The sequence below is a fragment of the Mercenaria mercenaria genome, chromosome 18 (genome assembly GCF_021730395.1).
Source record: "Mercenaria mercenaria strain notata chromosome 18, MADL_Memer_1, whole genome shotgun sequence".
In the NCBI taxonomy this organism is placed as follows: Eukaryota; Metazoa; Mollusca; class Bivalvia; order Venerida; family Veneridae; genus Mercenaria; species Mercenaria mercenaria.
Genome location: NC_069378.1, coordinates 56,079,396 through 56,101,091, shown reverse-complemented (window position 1 = coordinate 56,101,091; position 21,696 = coordinate 56,079,396). Strand labels below are relative to the sequence as shown.

Below are 21,696 nucleotides of genomic sequence, written 5' to 3'. Positions count from 1 at the left end.
ATCTGATTTTTTAAGTCCAAGAGGGGCAATAATTCTTGAAAAAAGCAGGATGGAGTTACGTTTCTTGATGTACAGGGTCAGCTTATGATGGTGAACAAGTGTTGCAAGTTTCAAAGCAATAGCTTTGATAGTTTAGGAGAAAAGTTGACCTAAACATAAAACTTAACCAAGAAATCTAATATTTTCTTAGTCCAAAATGGGCCATAATTCTTGCAAAAAACAGGATGGGGTTATGTTTCTTGCTGTACAAGTGTTTCAAGTTTCAAAGCAATACCTTTGATAGTTTAGGAGAAAAGCTGACCTACACATAAAACTTAACCAGGCAACGCCGATGCCGACGCCGACGCAACGCCAATTAAGTGATGACAATAACTCATCATTTTCTTTTTTCAAAAAATCAGATGAGCTAAAAATGAAGCTGGCAACCCTGTGCTAAAGACCAACTCATAAGAAAAAAATTGAAAATTTAGCATTCTGATATTTGAAAACTCCTTTTATTTGAATATTTTTGTCCTGACAAATAGGATATTCAAATATTCGAAATCCACTATTATATTGCAACTACAGTCAAACCTCTATTATGCAGCCAAATAAGAGAGTGGCAAAATTTGTCTGATTACTGTAGGTGGTTGTTTAAGACAAGTTGAAATTAGAACAAAACATCAATTTGGGAATTAAGCATACTCACTGCTTAAGACAAATGGTTGCCTTAAAGCAGGTTTAACTGTATAGTAAATATTCTATTTGATAACAAATAATTCTGTGAAATATATTTCCTTGTTTTAAAAAAACTACCAACATTGAGGCAGTGGAATGGTCAGCTTTTATCCCTGCAGAAGAAAAACCCTGGCCTGTTAGTTTTTTCTCTGTGGTTAAAGAAACAACCGTTTGATATGTAGTTAATATCCCCACGCCCACTAGTGTTATCACACACCGCAGTACTGTTAATGTTTTTTTTCCGCTACTGTAAAAGCACATATTTTTGCGAATTTGAAATTTTGAGTATGTTCACAAGGTTTAATATTCGCAAAATTGTTATCCTACTTTAATCTGAATTATACTAATGGTAAATATTAACACGAGGATTAATTTTGGCGAGATTTAGGGCCTTGCGAACGTAGCGAAAATTAAACCATCGTGGGAATTTTTGTTTTTACAGTATACTAAAGAAAGACATGCGATATGTTACCTCTCCATCAGGAGGAGCGTAGTAATGTTTTGACAAGTCAAAGTAGTAATCATCTTTCTCTATAATATCGGGACAGTAGAACTTATTCATGATGCTGTGTAGGGTACGTCGATCTCGGTCGTCAGTTACACGACCTCCGTAGTTACACTCGCCAGTCAAGTAACGGATTGCATCATACTGGACATCCTGCAATCAGACAGTTACAACTTTGCTGGTATGTTGTTGCGAAGACAGAAACATAATTGCTGTTAATAAAGACTGCACAATACATTTTACAATGACATAATTATTTAACAAAGAAGCACTTCTGTTATTAAAAATAAGATCATTCAAATTTTGTATTATCTGTGTAACTTTTATCTCACAATTAGACAAACAATAGCTATAGTCCTCTATTTAAAAAAATTATGCCCATAATTTATTTAATACTAGAGATGCTTTTGAGAAAAGCGCATGTCTCCCACAACTGCCTTGTTTGTCTGGATTGTTCAGACGAATGGTTCCTATCAAAAAAGTCTAGTTTCTCTGGATGGTCTGGACGAGAGGATCCAATAAGTAATTCAAGGGCCATAATTCAAAAGTGCCTGGGCAGATTTGGCTAGTTACCAAACTTGGCCGAGGTCTTATGGTCAAACATATTTTGTTTAAATTTGGTGAAGATCGGATGAGAAATTTTCGACTAAGAGTGTGGACAAGCTTTGTGACAGACAGACAGACAGACAGACTGACAGACACACAGACTGAAGTAAATCAATATGTCTCCAACACCACTGTGTGGTGGGAGACATAATTTACAATGATTCTGGTTTATTCATCAACATATTATCTTGCAGCAAATTACAGTTCAACAGTTTCACACATTATTGACAAGTGGACTGAACTGACAGCTTGAGCTTACAGAATTTCTCTACACTTTATTGCGTTTGAATTTGCAAGTCAAGATCTACAGTAATAGTAACATTTTTCATACTTATGAACATTACAGTGGGAACTTTCAATGATAGAAAAATAATAACTTACATCGTAGTCATTAAGGAACATGTTTAACTGTCGGACACTGATACGTAAATCTGTTTCGTTAAACTCGTAAGGAATATTCCAACCAAGCGGTCCGAACTTCCTGCGCTCCTGAATAATTCCATGGAAGAAACACAAGCCAAATAGCAACTTTTTCCATGCATGCTGAAAAATATATATCATAGCATGTGCTAATAAACTGGAATACAAAATATTTCGTATACTGGTAATAAACATAAAAATACAATATGTTAATATTAAAACGAATGATATCTTATTTTCAAAACAGAAAGTAACATATGGAAAACGTAATGTTAAGAGTAAAACAAAGACAAACTCACAAGTTATTACAAGTTGCTTACAAGTTGTTAAGAGTTTCTTACAAGTTATCACAAGTTATTATGAGTTGCTTCATGATGCCTAGAGATCACTTGTAAAATTACGACAAACAAGATCTGTTCCATATATTAGCACTAAATGAAATGTTAGTAAAAATTTACAAACAATACAGGGCTGATTTCTTTTACAAAGAAGTGTATCTTGACAATAAAATCCAGAATTATTAAAATGGGTTCAACATATTATCCTGAAAGTGGTGTTCAGATGTGCACAAATATTGCAAACAATTTTCAACGAAACTTTTGAACACACCACAAACATGATATAAACACATGCAAATTCATATGCAGAGCATAATCTGTGTAAACACACCAGTAGGGAATAAAATCTTTGTGTAAATTTCAAACAGATACAACTGTGAACTTTTAATCAAGACCTCAAACTCTTTCTTACTTTTTGCTAGTCATGAGAATAAACATGAACAACTTTAAGTTTTGATAAAAGATAACATCACAACATAACTGTAGTGCACAAGGACAACTTTTTCAAATGACAGCTGCAAAGTCCTCTTCTTTTTTTTTCGAATGGTTAGTAAGTAAAGACATACATTTTCACTAGACGACATATGACCAATGATTTACAATATTTAATGTACCCTTTGTTTTAAACGTATTTCCAGCAATTTCTTCTGAAATGTGATATTCAATTTTTCAGTAAAATACTTTTTTCTTTCACATTATGCAAAACTTAATTATGCTCAAATGTCGAGCTACAATAACATATGAGCCGTACCATGAGAAAACCAACAAGGTGCATTTGTGACCAGTATGGACCCAGACCAGCCTGTGCATCCGCGCAGTCTGGTCAGGACCCATGCTGTTGTGCTTTCAAAGCCTATTGCAATTACAGAAACCGTTTGCAACCGGATGCGCAGGCTGGTCTGGATCCATGCTGGTCGCAAATACACTATGTTGGTTTTCCCATGGCGCAGCTCATATATTAGATGAAAGCAATGAAAGGAGACAAAAAATAAAGCAAGTAATCTAAGGCTTGGTTGAATTTCTAGAATACAGCTGAATCTCAATATCATGACGATCTTGAATATCTAAGTTCTGGCTATCTCGAAGATATCACAAAAACACCTGCCTAAAATATCATTTTAAGTTGAAATTTTGGTTACCTCAAAGTAAAACACTTGACCCCTTAGAGTTCAAGATACCAAGTTTCAACTGTGTATATATATATATATATATATATATGCTTATTGTAATAAAATACTAAGAAAACTACAAAATATTTATCAGTGTTCCCCAAGAAACCCCCAAATGGGCGTTTTTCACCCCCCAGAATGGTACTTTGCATCCCCAGTTTTGGAGACAGCTGTTATATATCTCTTAGTGAGGGGGTGCACCCTCGACTTAAATGCCAGTGGGAACACTGATTTATGGTAAACACTGGTATATTTAAAATCTACACCACCCATCTGCCAATAAAATGATGAGTTTTTAAAATCATGTGTCTTTAAAATAAATCAATGCATTTCTAGGAAAAAAGATAATAAAACAAAAACATTCTACTATAATCACTTAGCAAGTTTTTGCAATTTGTTAAGGAGAATTTTTGTAAAAATACCAGTGCTTATGATGTACCGTGTATAATATATTTTCTATTCTATGAATAGTTTCTATCTAAATAAATTAGCATACTAATTTCTGTAACTATTTTAAGAAAGAATACAGGCTACTCAAGTAATAACTTATTCTAAAAAGGAAATTTCTGCAGGGTTCAACACCCCAGATATTTTATACAGGCTCAAAACTGTCTTTTTGGTGTTTTTTTTATAGCTTTTCTAACAACAGAAGAAACAGTTTGTCTAGTTGATGTATCAGCAGATCCTACTGGCTAAATTCATAAAGTGAGACTTAGTGACAATAATAGTGTCTTTGTTTCACAAGTGCTATCAATACAGCGTGGGCAATCAAGTATTTAGTTTTCTTTTTTTAACATCACTTTAACTGTCATTAAGAATTAATGCATAATTGGAGAGAATGAAAAAAAAAAATGCTACAGGATAAAAAGTAAATGTCATTTGAAAATGGATATGAAAAAAATGTAACCCTGCTCAGGCATGCAGGATGGTGAAAAAATCAAGATTTTTTTTTCTGATCATGCTAGTTGTTCAAACTTGTGCAACCATTCTCTAGAATTCTAATTTCAAAGTATGGAATAGATAGAAGTGCTACTTTTCCAAGTTTAAGGAGCATATATGTGCTACTTTCTCATGTACTGTACTTACAAAATTTTGTGGCTATGAAATGCAGAGTCAAATATGTTAATACAATTGATGAATTTTCTTCTATCAACTATTATTAACTGCTTATTGAACAGTTACATAAATTAACTAAAGGTTCCTAAAATAATTTCATGACAATAAATTCATGCAATATCTACAGTTTTATCTATAGTAACATAACCTTTTTAAACAAAATCAAAATAAATGCATTGCAATCAAATAAACCTTTAAGAAATTGCTTACATGTAAAATACAAAATACAGATATGTAGAGTAACAGAAAAAATGCCATGGGAATTGACATTTTTATAAATATAGGTTTGATTAAACAAAGATTACCTACCTTGTTTTTCTCGACAGAGTTGAAGAACTCTGGGTCGGAGATGGGATCAGATAGGTACGACCTCATGATGTTAAAGCGGAGACCTTTTGGAGGCTCATTGGTCATCTTCACACCATTCTGTAAGATGGACACGGGGAACGTGTTTGACGGGTAACTTGTCAACCAGAGTCGGAAATCAGGATGTGTGGTTTCTGGATTCAATTCCTACAAATATCAGAATAAAAAGATTAAAGTAAATGAATACAACCTCAAATTGCCTATGCTATAACAAAGTATATATGGAAAGACATTTGAAATATTTACCAAAAAGCGAGCAGAAATAATGAAACACTGTGAAATATTTAATTTCGTGGGCATAAAATTTCATAGTTTGGCCAAAACCACTATTTTGTGGGGAAATGTTCATGAATTGAAATTTTTGAACCTAAAATGAGTAGAAATACACTTGGTTCATTGGGATTCATTTTGAAATTCGTGGACTGGGTTTTACCACGAAATCCACAAAAAAATTGTCCCCTGATTATCAATAATTTCACAGTATAATGATGACCTGTGAAAGTAAATACATGTAATGTGCTCACCTCGCAAATTTTTTCCAGTGTTGTCATCCATGAAGTAGCTAAATGACAGTTCTGTAACATGACCCATGTACCTTCTTTTGTTCCCTTGTCTATCATCCTGAGAGCTATAGGTCCCTGACCTTGACCCAGAGAAAGGGAGTCAAACTTCGCTCCTCCGAAACCCTGAATACAGAGATAAAATCAACATGAAAACAATTTAAAAGTGAATTTTCAGCTTGAATCATTCAAAAAATTCCCAAAGTGCAACTCTACAGCATTACTCGAGGTATTGCAGTTAACAGGATAGGACCAACAACCATTTACAAGCCAACAGTATGACTACTCTACAGGTAAGTATAGCTTAAATATCTACAGACAGGCAAGTTAAGGTAATGGTTTTCTTCAAATAATGAATTAATACTGCATTGCGAATCTGATTTACCGACACTTCCTTTTCTTTTAATTCACGGTGATATCAAATGTTAACATTGAAAAATTTTTCATAAAAGCTTTTTATCCAAGTTCTGATGGAAAAGACTTACCTGATCATCAGCAAACTTGAGCAGGGCTGACATCGGATCACCACCAGGGGACAATACAAACAGGAGAGGGGCACAGTTATTACTGTCACCAAAAGCTTTCGGTAGATCAAAAGGAGGCGGTTCAATGTACTTCTTGCCAATTTTCTCAGTCACGAAGTCCTGGATTGCAGGTACCACCTGTAACAGACGTCATTTAAAAATCTCCAATTTTTGTTCATACTAATTTGTTTTAGGCCAATTGTGATGAAAGCTTCAAGTTAAGATCATTTAAACTTTAAATGGACCAATTTTAAATAGCTGAAAAATGAAACTGTCTCCCTTTAAGACTCACTACTTTGGGAATGAATTAATCTAATCAGTAAATACTGAAAGAAATACCTGTAGGTTTAAGGTATCAGGCCTCTAATTATCAATTTTCATGAATGTGTGTTCTTATGTGCTTGCTCGCGATTACTTAGCTGTAAATGTAGCTCATTCCACAGACATGGATGTTTATATTACCGGTAGCTCTTATACTGATGTTACATAATCAAACAGAATTCTGTTTGCCAGTTGTTATTATATTTTTTATTTGCATAAGAAAGTGAACTCTGAATGAAACTTGGCAATTTCCTTGCAGTTATATAATCTTGGAATTCTACTTTGGTATTCTTTGCTCATTACTGTAACTCAAAAAAAATACAAAGATTTCTCTACCAGGAAGAAAATACCAAAATCACGTCTACTACTTGAACGTTCTTACAACACAGCAAAAAGATGTCAATACTGAACTGATAGTATTACTGTTACTTTATTCTCCCAATCTTACCTTGTCTGGTCTCAGACATCTAAGTACAAGCAGGTTCTGGAAACTTCCGAGTTTCTCGCCCCACTCTCCTGGTATCTTAAACTGTTGAGGTTCCTGTAAAATTAAAATGACGAAATCAAATTTATGTTTCTTGCTCCTGTCAAAAAATCTGTCATGAATCTGGTTACTGACAACATGAATTTTGGAAGTTACCAAATTTAACTTTACCATGCTAAATTTTTAAAATGCACTGGTCCATCATTCAATTTGGGCAGTACCACTTATTATTCAAAGGGGTGTTCGCTGAAAATTTACAGACTGAATAGCGACCAGTGCAGACCATGATTAGCATGCATGAGCGTGAGGCTGATCTTGGTCTGCACTGGTCGCAAAGACAAAATCACTTGCCGCCAGCAGGTGAAAGGTTAAAAGTGACTCCATGTACATTAAGCATAGGGTTCGTTTTGAAACTTGACAGAACTAAGTATTCCAACATAAATAATGGGTACATACCACACTATCATACAGCTCCTTCCACATATCTTTATAAGTAACGAACTTTGTTCTCATGCCTTTGAATATCGGCAAATCGTCGAGTCGACAAATTTCGTCCCAGGATTGTTGAGGTAACCATGTTGTTGGGTTACTGTGGGGATTTTCAAGACCGATACCTCCCGTCAACAAGAATCGCCATTCTTCCTCGTTAACCTCTTTGTTATGTTTGAGAATGTTTACACACAGCAGGAACGAAAACAGCAACTGTAAATAGCAATTAATCTATATCATACAACTGTACAATTTGATGTTACACTTTGTGAAAACACTCGTCTAAATTTTGGATGAATATAACAATGAAAAGTACACTTCCAGCAACCAGGAGTATTCCAGATTTCAGATTTACCATTTCAAGCTATAAAGTATAACTGGATTGCTAAAGCATTTACTTCGAGACGAAAATGGTCTAAAACAACATAAAATCTTATCTAACACACATAGGCTTTGCAAAATTCTTTTGAACACATTGTAACGGGAACTGCACTTGCACAAATGCTTGTAAAAAGAGGGACAGTTCCTTTGTCCTGAGCAAATGTTTCAATCCATACATTCATAAACACCAAAATAAAACCATAACTTAGTAGATATCTAGGCCAAGTAACAAAATTTAATGTAAAAGACTGTTACCATTTTTTTTTTTACTTACCTTATCTTTCTCAAACAGAGATCGACAGATGTTACAGTAGAGAGAGTAGGTAAAATGATGGTACAAGTTGTCGAGACGTTTCTTCAAGTCTTCCGACTTCTCAGCATTTTCAATTGACAGACAGAAGAGGTTTATAAACCACATCAGAGAGTACTGGTACATAGGCTCAATGTTTGCCAAGTCGGCGATCGAGAAGAACAAGATCGTAGAATGGATGGCAATCGGTTTGTACCCTAGACGAGCTGTGTCAATCTTTTTCTCGGTTTCTTCAGCAATGGCCTGAAAATTTGAAACAGATTCTTTATATTCTATTAGTAAATATTGATATAATATAACAGGGTCATTATAATAGTAGTTCAATCTGGGATGCTGTATTAGGCTTGAGTGGATTTTGCTAGATCGAATTTCCTGAGGCGTGCATTAGCACCAATGTGATCCATCCTTGCAAAATCCACGAGTCTGAGCTAAATACAAAATCCCTGATGTAGCTACTACTGTTATAACCAATTTATTATATATCTCAAACTTTTTGTTTGTGGTTTTGTTATCGAACAAAATCTTAAATGTTTCTTGATGTAAAAAAAAAAATGAGTGAAGTTTTTGTGTGCGCTATTTAAATGAAAGTAGCCCGGCAACATACAATACAAAAGGTACAATACGGATTTTTTTTCTGCCTGTTCATATTTACTTGTAAAATATAAGCTGTATTTTGACAGAATTTATATAGGTATATAATAAATACATATATTAATGTGTGTCTCATATTCTTCAGCTAATACTAATTATATAACCAGAGGAAATGAATGTACAAACCTGTTTCTCTGAGATCTCATTAGCCAGCACCTTAGAGGAGGACAGCACTTTGATAGCTGTTTCATCTTCTAGAATATTACCCTCAGATGTTGACAACACCTCCAGGATCTTGTCCTCAATTTCCTTTAATTGCCTGGTTTAAATAAACCATAACCATTTTAAAACCCAATTTTGGTAAATAAAAGCTCGATTTTACTGCATACATTTAAATCTTGGACTCAATAACTGTCACTTTTAAGCATATGTCAAAACACATAACTAACGAAAGACAGAAAATTTGTTAATAAAACATACCATTTCCATATTTAGATATCATTTTATATATTTCTGACGCATAACTACATGTACCAAACACAAATAAAAACATTAGCATGGCTTCTTTTTTTTTCTGCTTAATCGTGAAGAAAATGAAAGTTAATTAATAGGAATCTCTCTTTAACTGATTTTTTTTTATTCGTCCTCCAACGCTAATTCATGTAAGAAATTTGGCAGTTACTTGCTGAGAACAGAAACACTGGTGTTAACTGCCTACCTTTACATTATTGAAATACTACTGAAAAACGCTGCTAAACCATGAACAAAGAAACAAACTGTTTTATACATACTGCGAAATGATATAAATTCGCTGGCATGAAATTTCGCGCAAACGTGAAAAAGGACTGTTTCACGCGGGCTTTAATTCGCGCATTTTCAGTTTTAGAAATGAAAAAATAGAATAAAATAATAGTAATAGCGCGGTCTTAAATTCGCGCATCAGTCTTAGCGCGAAATACGCGAAAATTCGTCCTATGCGAATAAAAATGATTTCACAGTATATATCTATAAAGACTCACTTCTTATTTTCAGCACTCTGTAAAATGAGAGCATTTTTCTCCTCCTCGAGTTCCGGTCTCTCTCTTGCCACAACAATACCCAGTAACTGGTCCTCTAACCCTTCAGGGGTGATCATAAAGTTCAACAAAGTTACCTGTAAAATATATAAGAAAGTAGGTCAGTATGTCAAGGTCATGGTCAAGGGACCACGTAATCACTAAGTGTCATCCACTAGTTATACATAACAGGACATGAAATATGTTAGAAAATTATTTAAGTTTTTTCAAATGTTACTCTACTCATATTCGAAACAAATATAGGGCCATAACTTTTTGAAAAATCATTCAAATGGAACGTGCTTCGCATATGCACAACTACACCTGGTGCCTATGATAATAATAACAAAGTTTGATAAAAGTCTGTCATACAATGACTGAGAAATAGCTGCCAGACAAATTTTTTCCATATACATATGAGCCGTGCCATGAGAAAACCGACATAATGGGTTTGCGACCAGCATGGATCCAGACCAGCCTGTGCATCTGCGCAGTCTGGTCAGGATCCATGCTGTTTGCTTTCAGAGCCTATAGCAATTAGAGAAACTGTTAGCAAACAACATGGATCCTGACCAGACTGCGCAGGCTGGTCTGGATCTATGCTGGTCGCAAAGCCACTATGTTGGTTTTCTCATGGCACGGCTCATATAAAGAAAAAATTAATAAAGGGCTCTAACTATGTGAACAATCATTCAAATGGCAAGTGCTTTGCACATGCACAACTTGACTTGGTACCAATGATAAGTACAATGTTTGATAATAGTCTGGCATACAAGGACCGAGATAGAGCGTGGACAAATGTTTTCCATATTCATATAAAGAAAAAATTAATAAAGGGCCATAACTAAGTGAAAAATCATCCAACTGGAACCCATGCAAATGCACATGCAAAACTAGGCTTAGGACTGATAATAACTACAAGGTTTGAAGGAAATCTGGCAAATTATTGCTGAAAAATAGCGCTGACAAATTCTGTCTACAGACAGATGGAGCAGAATCCAGTATAGCCCCATATATTAGCTGGGAGTATAATAAAAGCCCCTACAGAAATCCTACCTTGACAGATGTTTCAGGTAGGTAGTGTGGGTTTCTCAGTTTTGTTGTAATGTAAAACTTGAAGTCCTGGGAATACTCTATGGTGCTGTCACCCAGTCTGATACAGAGGGAGCCACCTTGTTTGAATGTCTGCTTCAACAGTAGAGGCTCTAACAATGGGTCCAATTCTTCTGCTACATTCTCAAGTAATACCTGTTGATGTAATAAACGAACATTTTCAGACAGGCTGATCTTGGTCTGCACTTGTTGCAAAGGCAAAACCACTTGCCGCCAATAGGCTAAAGGTTAATAAACATCTTTGCTTTGGATGGTGAAATTTCTTTTTTTCATTTTCCATACTTTTGTTTCCAGTTAGCTTATAATACACTACAGAAGGTTCATTTATGCAAAGTTTCATGACAATATGTTCTAATTTACCAATACTAAACACAAAATACAGAATTTGGCTATTTAAAGTCCAAACTCTGAATTTCTAACTTACATAATGAAAGCAAACAAAAGCTGACTTACAGGGGTACCAAACTGTATACAGTTTTCAAGTGTTCTAACAAAGTCTGGGTTGGTCAGTTTGATTACATGTAGGTTATTGGCCTTCTCCATGTTTTTCACCCATTTGTTTGCCTGACCTTGAGGATCTATCATCAATGGCCATCGTCGAGAATTCCTGAAATGAAAGCATGTATTTATATATATTTCTCTTTTTTGTTGGTTTTAGAGACACACTAATGCAATTAAGGTCACTTGGTGATTTTTTCAAGCTTTTGATGTTGGGCCAAAAATTTAGGGTAGGACGGAATACTGGAAGCAAACAATTTTTTGTTAGCCTGACTTGGTGATTTTTCCAACTTTTAATGGTTGAGGAAGACACCAGGTGCCTCTCCAGGCATTGTTTCAGGCATGGGCAGGCAGACAAAAATCTTAACCCACACCGACAATCAAGTGATGACAATACCTCATAGATTTCTTTCAAAAATAAGATGAGCTACATAGGACATTTCCATTTGTAATAGAAAAACTAAATTTAAAACACCAGTTTAAAACTAACCTGAATCTTCTGTGAAAGAATATGGAGAAACTTGTTCAACTATTTCAAGGCAAAAAGTGGGTTTCTTACATAGCTGATTAAGTATCAGACAGAAGTAAACTTAAAATAGAAAGTTACTTACGACAACATGATACCATTGTCGACTGAGAACTGATCTGTTGGGAGACCTGCAATGTTCCATGCACGTATTTTCACTGCTTCTCCGAGTGTTGCTATAAGGGAGAAATCTTCGGAGCAAGGTATACCTTTCTCTTTCACTGACTTTATCCAGGCTTCAATCTGGTCCTGTAATATAACATTACAACATCATAAATCCCCATACATGCCTCAAAACAAATTCAACTGGAAATATGTCTCCTAGGCATATTATTTATGTCCCCCAGAAACTGACAAAGTTTGGGTCACTTTAGCATATTCAAAAATTCCTTTCTCTGTGATCATCTCACAAAGTTTATATCAAGCCTGCCTCATAAAGTGTAAGATGACTGCAAAACAATTTTCTGTGACAACTGCAACTCTATACTGTGAAATCATTATTCTTCATGGATAACTTTTGTTTGGATTTCAAATTAAAGTCGAACAAACACTGTTCTAAAAAGCAGACACAGTGGTCCAGCGGTAAAACTGTCTGACCACAAAACCAGGGGTTATCTTAATTCAAACCCATGCTCCACCAGCTACACTTAGTAACATTGGGATAAGAGCCCAGTGTATGGTAGCTTTACATAATTATGGCTTGCTGAATCTTGAATTGGAGCAACTTTTGCATCCTGCACTATCCTCCCATATAAAGTTACTAACACCCTTCTGGAGGAATCATCCAAATGGGATACCGCTGGCGACTATAAAACAAGAGGGCCCTGAAGGCCCTGTATTGCTCACCTGACCTAATTCTAACCCTTGATAACTAGCTTTTCCTTTGATTTGACCTAGTGACCTAGTTTTTGACCCCACATGACCCAGATTCGACCTTGACCTAAAGATCATAAAAATTAATATTCTGACCAAGTTTCATGAAGATACAGTCATAAATGTGGCCTCTAGATTGTTAACAAGCTTTACTTTCGATTTGACCTGGCCACCTAATCCAGATTGGAACTTGATCTTAAGATCATTAAGATTAACATTCTGACCAAGTTTCATTAGGATATGGTTAACTAGCTTTTCCTTTGATTTGACCTGGTGACCTAGTTTTTGATCCCACATGACCCAGATTCCAAACTGACCTAAAGACCACCAAGATTAACATCCTGACCAAGTTTCGTGAAGATATAGTCATAAATGTGACCTCTAAAGTGTTATCAAGCTTTTCCTTTGATCTGACCTGGTGATCTAGTTTTTGACCCCACATGACCCAGATTCGAATCTGACCCAGAGGTCATCAAGACAAACATTCTGATCAATTCTCATGAGTTTCAAACTTAAAATTAGGTCTTTAGAGTGTTAACAAGCTTTACCTTTGATTTGACCTGGTGACCTAGTTTTTGATCCCACCTGACCCAGATTTGAAACTGACCTTAAGATCATCAAGATTAACATTTTGACCGAGTTTCATGAAGATACAGTCATAAATATGGCCTGCAGAGTGTTAACTAGCTTTTCCTTTGATTTGACCTGGTGACCTAGTTTTTGATCCCACCTGACCAAGATTTGAATTTGACCTAAAGATCATCAAGATTAACATTCTGACTAAGTTTCATAGAGATATTGTCATAAATGTGGCCTACAGAGTGTTAACAAGCCTTTCTTTTGATTTGACCTGGTGACCTAGTTTTTGACCCCAGATGACCCAATATCAAATTCGTCCAAGATTTTATTGAGGGTAACATTCTGACCAAGTTTCATTAAGATTGGGCCAAAATTGTGACTTCTAGAGTGTTAACAGTCAAATTGTTGACGACGGACGATGACGGACACAGGGCAATCACAAAAGCTTACATATACACACTTACTGTTCTAAAAGCTGAAGTGAAACTTCCGAGATAGGCAACAATTCCAGATGACACAAGGACATCACCTGTACAGTTGGTGTACTTCACTTTCAGGTCCTTGGCAGCTTGTCCCCATCTAAAATTTATAGCAAACGTGTTAGACCACAGGACAAGAAAGAATAAAGTAAAATTATTATATAATTTATGGAGGACTTTTTTGTGGATTTCATGGTTTTGTCGATCCACAGTATCAAATCCCATTGAACAAAAAATATTCCTAATCTATTTCATATTTAAATTCTGAAATCTGCAAACTCACGTCCCTGCAAAATAGTACTTCTGGTCAAACACGGAATTTCATGCCAATTAATATCTAATAATTTCACAGTAGTAATCTTGGACCTTCAACAGCTTGGCTCCATCTGACAGATTCTTATTAAGGATAACATGGTGTAATAGCCATATTTCATATCTTGTAACTGGATGGTAATATTTAAATGAAATTTGGTCACTTTAAAGACATTAAAAATTAAAAATGTTTCACCGAGTGATTTTTCAAATTTCATCATTTTTGGGGAGATAATCGATATTGAAGTTAACATTGATGCCTATGGGAAATATGTAATTTCTTTGATTATAAGAATCTGAACTTGAGTTTCGAGAAAATTTTGCAGTAGAAAGATGCATTATATGAATCTAATACAAATATCAAAAAGAAATCTGAAATTCCCTATTGGGAAAAGGAGAGAGAAAATAATATTTTTCTAGTTTTCAGGGGAGATAACTCATGAAAAAAAAAAAACCAAAATTATCAGGGGAGGTTATCTAAAGGAAATTTTTTAGAAGTCCTGCCTCTATATAACTTGTCAATATGTACCTTATTTCTATCGTTTGACATTTCCATAGCTTACATTATCAAGTTATATGTACGCTTTTTGTGAAATTGAGGCCTATTACGGGTAGTCATCCTTAAAGGCATTGTTTCTTTTTCCTGACCAAAATAGGGCCAAATAATAGCATGTTTTGTTCCCCAATTTTAAAGCTAAACTTCCCAAAGTTAGGAAAAAACAGCTTCTAAGACTAAAGACTATAAACCTTAAACATTTGAAACAGTTATGCAAGGCAAGACGATACCTCAATACATTTATAACCAACTTCTTCTTGAATGTTACATTTTATTATTAAAAAAAAAAATCAATTTTAAAATTCCGAAATGAAATGTTTTATGCATTTTCCCCAATTCTAAAAGCCCCAGCACTATTCCAAAATCAGTGGGAAAAAACAATGAAGGGTCAGTTTTACAAATTATCTATACACTCTAGTACCTGTCTTTTTCTCCTCCAAGACCACCTATCAGCTGTTCAGCTCTTGCCAATTTCTTTGTGCACATATCCACCTGGTTCTCTAAGTCCACTTTTTTCTGTTTATTAAACTCAAGTTTCTCTGTCAGTTTGTTAAGCTTGTCCTGAACTTCCTTCAAGGAGGCTCTTTTCTTCTCCAGGGCGGCCATAGCTGTTGCCAACTCACCATTAGCTTTCTTCAAAGCTTCTTTCTTTGGTGCAACCACTTTTGCCACTCTGAATTAAATAACTTATGAGGTAGGAAAATGCATAGGCACCTGAACAAGCTTGAAGACAGTAACTATATGCATACCTGTATAAAAGGTCACTCTTGGGACAACCAAAAAGTGGACTTTATTAGCAAATATTCTTTATTCATAGGATTAAATACAATGAAAATGTTTCAACTGAAATGGAAACTAGTAGTTCTTTAGAATCAAATGGCCCCTGTTTTCATATGCTCTTGAGCAGATGAGACTGTACTAAGAACTTTGGGATATTCTAGATATACATGTACCTAACATCAATTATAAGGGCTACTTTTTGACAGTTCATAGAATATTCCCTGCAAGCAGTTTATAAACTATAATAATGAAAATGTTAAGCAAATACAATGCTCTAAAATTAAGGTAAAACTATTGTTAAATTTTGCCAGACAATATCTACTAGTAAAGTGTATTTGTAATATCCAAAAACGATGATTCAGGTATGAGACGTACAAAGTCAACATTGCAAGTGCGTTTTCAAATAGATTCCTTGCCAAATTAAACTTCTTCTATTACTTCTCACTGCCAGATAAATAATTTACTTTTAAAACTATGTATATGAAGATATTAACAAACTGTAAGTAGTTTCAATGAAAAAATGCCCTAAGGTGGCAATAAAGTAATATGAGGTAGGACAATTTTCATTTCAACTGATGAATTGCACTGTACCTGTCATAGACATCCATGGCACGCACCCATTTACACAGACCCTCACAAGCTGTTGAAGCCACTCTTACTTTGTCAGGCTCAAAGTCCGGGTTTGTCATAAACTTTGAACGAATCTGTTTCATATAGGCGGGAGAAATATTGTCCTGAAAACCAAGGAAAGACAACTCATTAGCTGCAAGACTTTAAATATATCTAGTGGAAACAAGAGCACTGCCTGCTTGTGCCAACGGTCCTCTGTAAGTGCTTGACATAAAGCAATATGCAACAACAGAGTTATGGTTCTTGACCTTCTAATTCATCAACTGATGACAAAAAATATCAAGTTTCAAAGCTCAGGGAAAGTGAACCTAAACAAAAATTACTCAAGAAAAACCAAACTTCTAAGTTCGAAAGGGACATAATGCAGAGAGTTATGGTTCTTGATCTACCTACTTCTCACTTGAAAAATACTGACGATGAGCTTTTAAGACTTTAAATGTATTTCATTGCTAAGTGAGCTATTATCTACATATTCAGTGAGTATGAAACATTCTACTACTACTGTAAGTTTGTTGAAAATTATAAAACAGTCTATCATTTTTATTTCCTTATTTTTAATTTCATGGAATATAATATGAAAGCCAATATGGAATTACTTCTCTTTCATTTAATCATTATCAGTGCTTCCAATCTTCAAAATTACAGTCAAATCTGTCTTAAGAAGCCAGTCCAGGGAGCGACACAATCTGGTTGTTTAAGGCAGGTGGCTGCTTAAGGAATGTGGAAATTCGAACAAATGAGAAAACCAACATAGTGGGTTTGTGACCAGCATGGATCCAGACCAGCCTGCGCATCTGCGCAGTCTGGTCAGGATCCATGCTGTTCGCTTTCAGAGCCTATAGCAATTAGAGAAACTTAGCGAACAGCATGGATCCTGACCAGACTGCGCGGATGCGCAGGCTGGTCTGGATCCATGCTGGTCGCAAAGCCACTATGTTGGTTTTTACATGGCGTGGCTCAAATAGTCAATTTGGGAAGTTAACTGACTGGCTGCTTCTGGCAAGTGGCTGCTAAGGTGACACATATATTTTAGCCGGCAAGTTACCTTGTCAAAGTTAATCAATCCTTCCAAAAACTTCATATCTCCCAACATTTTCTTGGATGGTCCCCAGTAATCTTCTATCTTCTTACCAGAACCACTGGGGTCAGGTATACGGTCAGGCTTGATTCCTGCACGTAAATAAATCAGTTTGACAAAAAATGACTTTTCTGGCATTTCTTAGTAGGCTTTATACATTTCAAACCAAACCTCTTTCACTTATATAATCCAGCCTCCAGCCATATCCTACACACACAGTTCATTTCAAATATTAAGTAAGCTATCCTTACATATATCATACAATCTCCACAGTCATTTAAATATAATTCAAAGACGATATACCATGAAATTTCAAAAGTCTTAATTATCCAGTCAATATCATATAAACTGTGATTATCTTTAATGTACTACACAATCAGTGAGAGTAAGATTGTACTGTCCAGTTCTCATCTTACAAGCTGTAATATTCAAAATATTCTATCCTCAGTGTTACGATATAACCTATGATATTTGAATATAAAATCTTGTTACATCTGAAACTGTTAAATTTTGAATGTATCATCATGTAAATGATCATAACATAGTGCTTTTTAAATTCACTACCCAGTTACTCATAATACGAACTGAGAGTTTACCTTTTATAACACAGACAGCCTCCAGCACAAGACGGATAATGGACGGTGGTTTCTGCATACTCTTCACAATGGTTATATCCTGTGTTGTCAGGGTGTTCAAAGCCTCAATGGCAGCATTAAGTGCCGGAATAGCCTCGGCTAACTCTGCGTCACATTCATCTTTAATTGATTTAGCAGCTTTAGCTTGCTCATTAGCCACTGCTTCATCAGCTTTTACAACCTACAACATAGACATGGAGTAAATAAGAGCCCTAACGTCTTGGTTATATTTCTTCTAAAGACTTTCAGTCAGGTCTAACTTATGAAACTAATTCTAGTACTTTTCACCAATGTCTGTCATAATTCATAAAGTTTAACAATATTTTCAAAGGAGAAGGCAATGGTAACCGAATATTGTTTCCTGGCAAATTCCTTAATCACTAAAACAAGTTTAAACTGATGTTTCAGCATTTGTCAATCTCTGAACTGTCTCTATAAAAGTGGAACTTCAGCTTGAAGGATTTGTTTGTTTGTTTTAGGCTTTTCAACAGTATTTCAGTTATGTAAACAAACCTGTTTCCTGCAAGTAACCGCTGAATCTCCACATAAATCAGAGGTGGAGGAAGAATGATTTCAGACACAGTGTCTATTATCATGTAAGATGCTCCTTTAGGCATTATTTCTGGCACCTACAGGCATCTAGGTAGAATCAAATATCTACCACAATCTAGGCAAATCAAAATATTTTACAATATTTACATCAAAACTAAAGATCACATCAAACCAAACTGCAATACTATCTTATGTAATCATTTCTGACTGACCTTCTCTACTTTAGCGACTTCAATGGAGTCCCTCTCGATGATGACCATGATTTCGTCAACGTCTTTACTGGCCGTGATAAGCTGTGGTTGCAGATCTATCAATTCTTTCTGCATGTCTGCTACCTGGGAACCAGCTGATGCAAGTTTCTCAAGACCAACTTCATAACGTCTCTTCTGCTTCATTACATTCCTGATGAAGTGGAAGATAATCATAAATGAACACCAAAGATGAGCTATGGCAATAAAACTAATGTGTATATTACATCAATTCCAAAGCTGCTTTCCATCAGTATTACAGTTTATTTGATATACATGTATACCATATCAGTTTCTAAAATGGAATGGGCCTTCATTCAATTTGGACAGTGCCATTGATCAAGGGGTGTTCAATGAAAGTTTTTTTGATGAATATGATGATCAGTCTGCCCATGGTCGCAAAGGCAAAATCACTTGCCGCCAGCAGGCTAAAGGTTAATATACCCAGTAATTTTAGATTCTCTACCATTATTAACCTGTTCCTGGCAAGTAACTAACACCTTCACTACAGGAATCTGAGGCAAATGACAAGTGGCCCCACAACTCCTGTCCTAACTCAAGGAAATCCTATACCTCACTTGGCAAAATATATGCCCAGCTTGGGGCTTGAACCAATGAGCCAATACAGTGGAAATACAATACTGTATTTATCCATCTATTACTTATATAGTTAATTTATTTACTGTTTCAGCTTTAACAACATTTTGTGTAACAAACTGTTTATCTTCTACAGAATTTTAGTAAAATTAATTCTTACCCTCGTTTAACATCTAGCAAGGATTTAAATGTGTTGATCAACTCAAGATAAGATGTTGGTGTCACATAATTGTGTCTTTCCAATTCCAGGAAAAATCTTTCGGACAATTCGCGTGTTGTGGTATGGAATGATTTACACATGTCTATACAGCCTTGTCTCTCATCTTCATCCATTTCAACCTCCTCTAAGAAGCGTGATGCCACGGCTTGTAAAGCGTCTTCTGGCCAAGACTAGAATGTTGAGCAAACGATGGTTGACATTTTATTATGTTATGAAAATAAATCTGCCCTTTCGTGGTGTTTTCTGCAGATGCATTATTACACCAACATCCACAATGACAGATCTGTACTGGCCTAAGGCACTATGAATTTTTTTTTTTCACAGTCTTGCCCCTTGCTAATATAGCACTTTAGTTTTCAGACACTTAAGACTGGGTAACCTTCAAGTCACTTTTATTTTGTTATTTGAAAGGCAAATAACTTATCTGCATTACTAACAATTGAGGCTTCATACCGTAGTTGTTAATATTACTGGCGACAATGCTATTTATTATTCTTGAGAGTTACAATTTTCCTGTTGCTTTGATCATCAAAATTAGAGAAAATAAAACAAGAGGGCCAAGATGGCCCTAGGTCGCTCACCTAAGAAACACTCCATAACAGTGTAAAACATGTTTGACCTAGTGATTTCATGGAAACAAATATTCTGACCAATTTTCATTAAGACTGGACCAAAAAATTGGTCTCTTGCGATAAAACAAGCATTTTCTTAGATATGACCTAGTTTTTGACCCTAGATGGCCCATGTTAAAACTTGACCTAGATTTTATCCAGGCAATCATTCTGACCAAAATTCATGAAGATCAACTGAAAAATACAGCCTCTATCACATACAGAAGTTCTTTCTTTGATTTGACCAAGTGACCTAGTTTTTGACCTCAGATGACCCATATTCAAATTCGACCTAGATTTCATTAAGGCAATCAACCTGACCAAATTTCATAAAAATCAATTGAAAAAAACAGTCTCTATCGCATACACAAGATTTTTCTTTAATTTGACCTAGTGACCTAGTTTTTGATCTCAGATAATCCATATTCAAAATTGACCTAGATTTCATCAAGACAATCATTCTGACCAAATTTCATACAGATCAATTGAAAAATACATCCTCTATTGCATACACAATGTTTTTCTTCGATTTGACCTAGTGACCTAGTTTTTGACCCGAGATGACCCATTTTCGAACACGGCCTAGATTTTATCAAGGTAATCATTCTGGCTAAATTTCATGAAGATCAGTTGAAAAATACAGCCTCTACTGCATACACAAGGTTTTTCTTTGATTTGACCTAGTGACCTAGTTTTTGACCCCAGATGACCTATTTTCGAAATTAGTCTAAATTTCATCAAGGTAATCATTCTGACCAAAATTCATGAAGATCAATTGAAAAATACAGCCTCTATCGCATACACAAGGTTTTTACGTGATATGACCTAGTGACCTAGTTTTTGACCCCAGATGACCCATTTTCGAACTCGGCCTAGATTTCATCGAGGTAATCATTCTGACCAAAATTCATGAGGATCAATTGAAAAATACCGCCTCTATCGCATACACAAGGTTTTTCTTTGATTTGACCTAGTGACCTAGTTTTTGACCCCAGATAACCCATTTTCGAACTCGGCCTAGATTTCATCAAGGCAATCATTCTGACCAAAATTCATGAAGATCAATTGAAAAATACAGCCTCTATCGCATACACAAGGTTTTTCTTTGATTTGACCTAGTGACCTAGTTTTTGATCCGAGATGACCCATTTTCAAACTCGGCCTAGATTTCATCAAGGTTATCATTCTGACCAATATTCATGAAGAAGAATTGAAAAATACAGCCTCTATCGCATACACAAGGTTTTTCTTTGATCTGACCTAGTGACCTAGTTTTTGACCCGAGATGACCCATTTTCAAACTCGGCCTAGATTTTATCAAGGTTATCATTCTGACCAATATTCATGAAGATTAATTGAAAAATACCGCCTCTATCGCATACACAAGGTTTTTCTTTGATTTGACCTAGTGACCTAGTTTTTGACCCGAGATGACCCATTTTCGAACTCGGCCTAGA

General features: G+C 35.4%; 1 protein-coding gene across 1 annotated transcript in view; it reads right to left on the bottom strand.

Moving 5' to 3' along the window:
- The window catches only part of LOC123538325 (dynein axonemal heavy chain 7-like), an 83,382-nt gene that overhangs the window by 11,702 nt on the left and 49,984 nt on the right, over window positions 1–21,696 (bottom strand). The window contains 20 exon segments of the mRNA XM_045322344.2: window positions 1,190–1,375; window positions 2,210–2,371; window positions 5,181–5,384; window positions 5,762–5,923; window positions 6,283–6,459; window positions 7,091–7,183; window positions 7,583–7,828; window positions 8,271–8,549; window positions 9,084–9,216; window positions 9,917–10,050; window positions 11,009–11,200; window positions 11,519–11,672; window positions 12,175–12,338; window positions 14,006–14,120; window positions 15,310–15,561; window positions 16,260–16,402; window positions 17,344–17,468; window positions 17,973–18,192; window positions 18,776–18,965; window positions 19,569–19,798. Of these exon segments, the coding sequence (XP_045178279.2) occupies window positions 1,190–1,375; window positions 2,210–2,371; window positions 5,181–5,384; window positions 5,762–5,923; window positions 6,283–6,459; window positions 7,091–7,183; window positions 7,583–7,828; window positions 8,271–8,549; window positions 9,084–9,216; window positions 9,917–10,050; window positions 11,009–11,200; window positions 11,519–11,672; window positions 12,175–12,338; window positions 14,006–14,120; window positions 15,310–15,561; window positions 16,260–16,402; window positions 17,344–17,468; window positions 17,973–18,192; window positions 18,776–18,965; window positions 19,569–19,798 (3,561 nt within the window).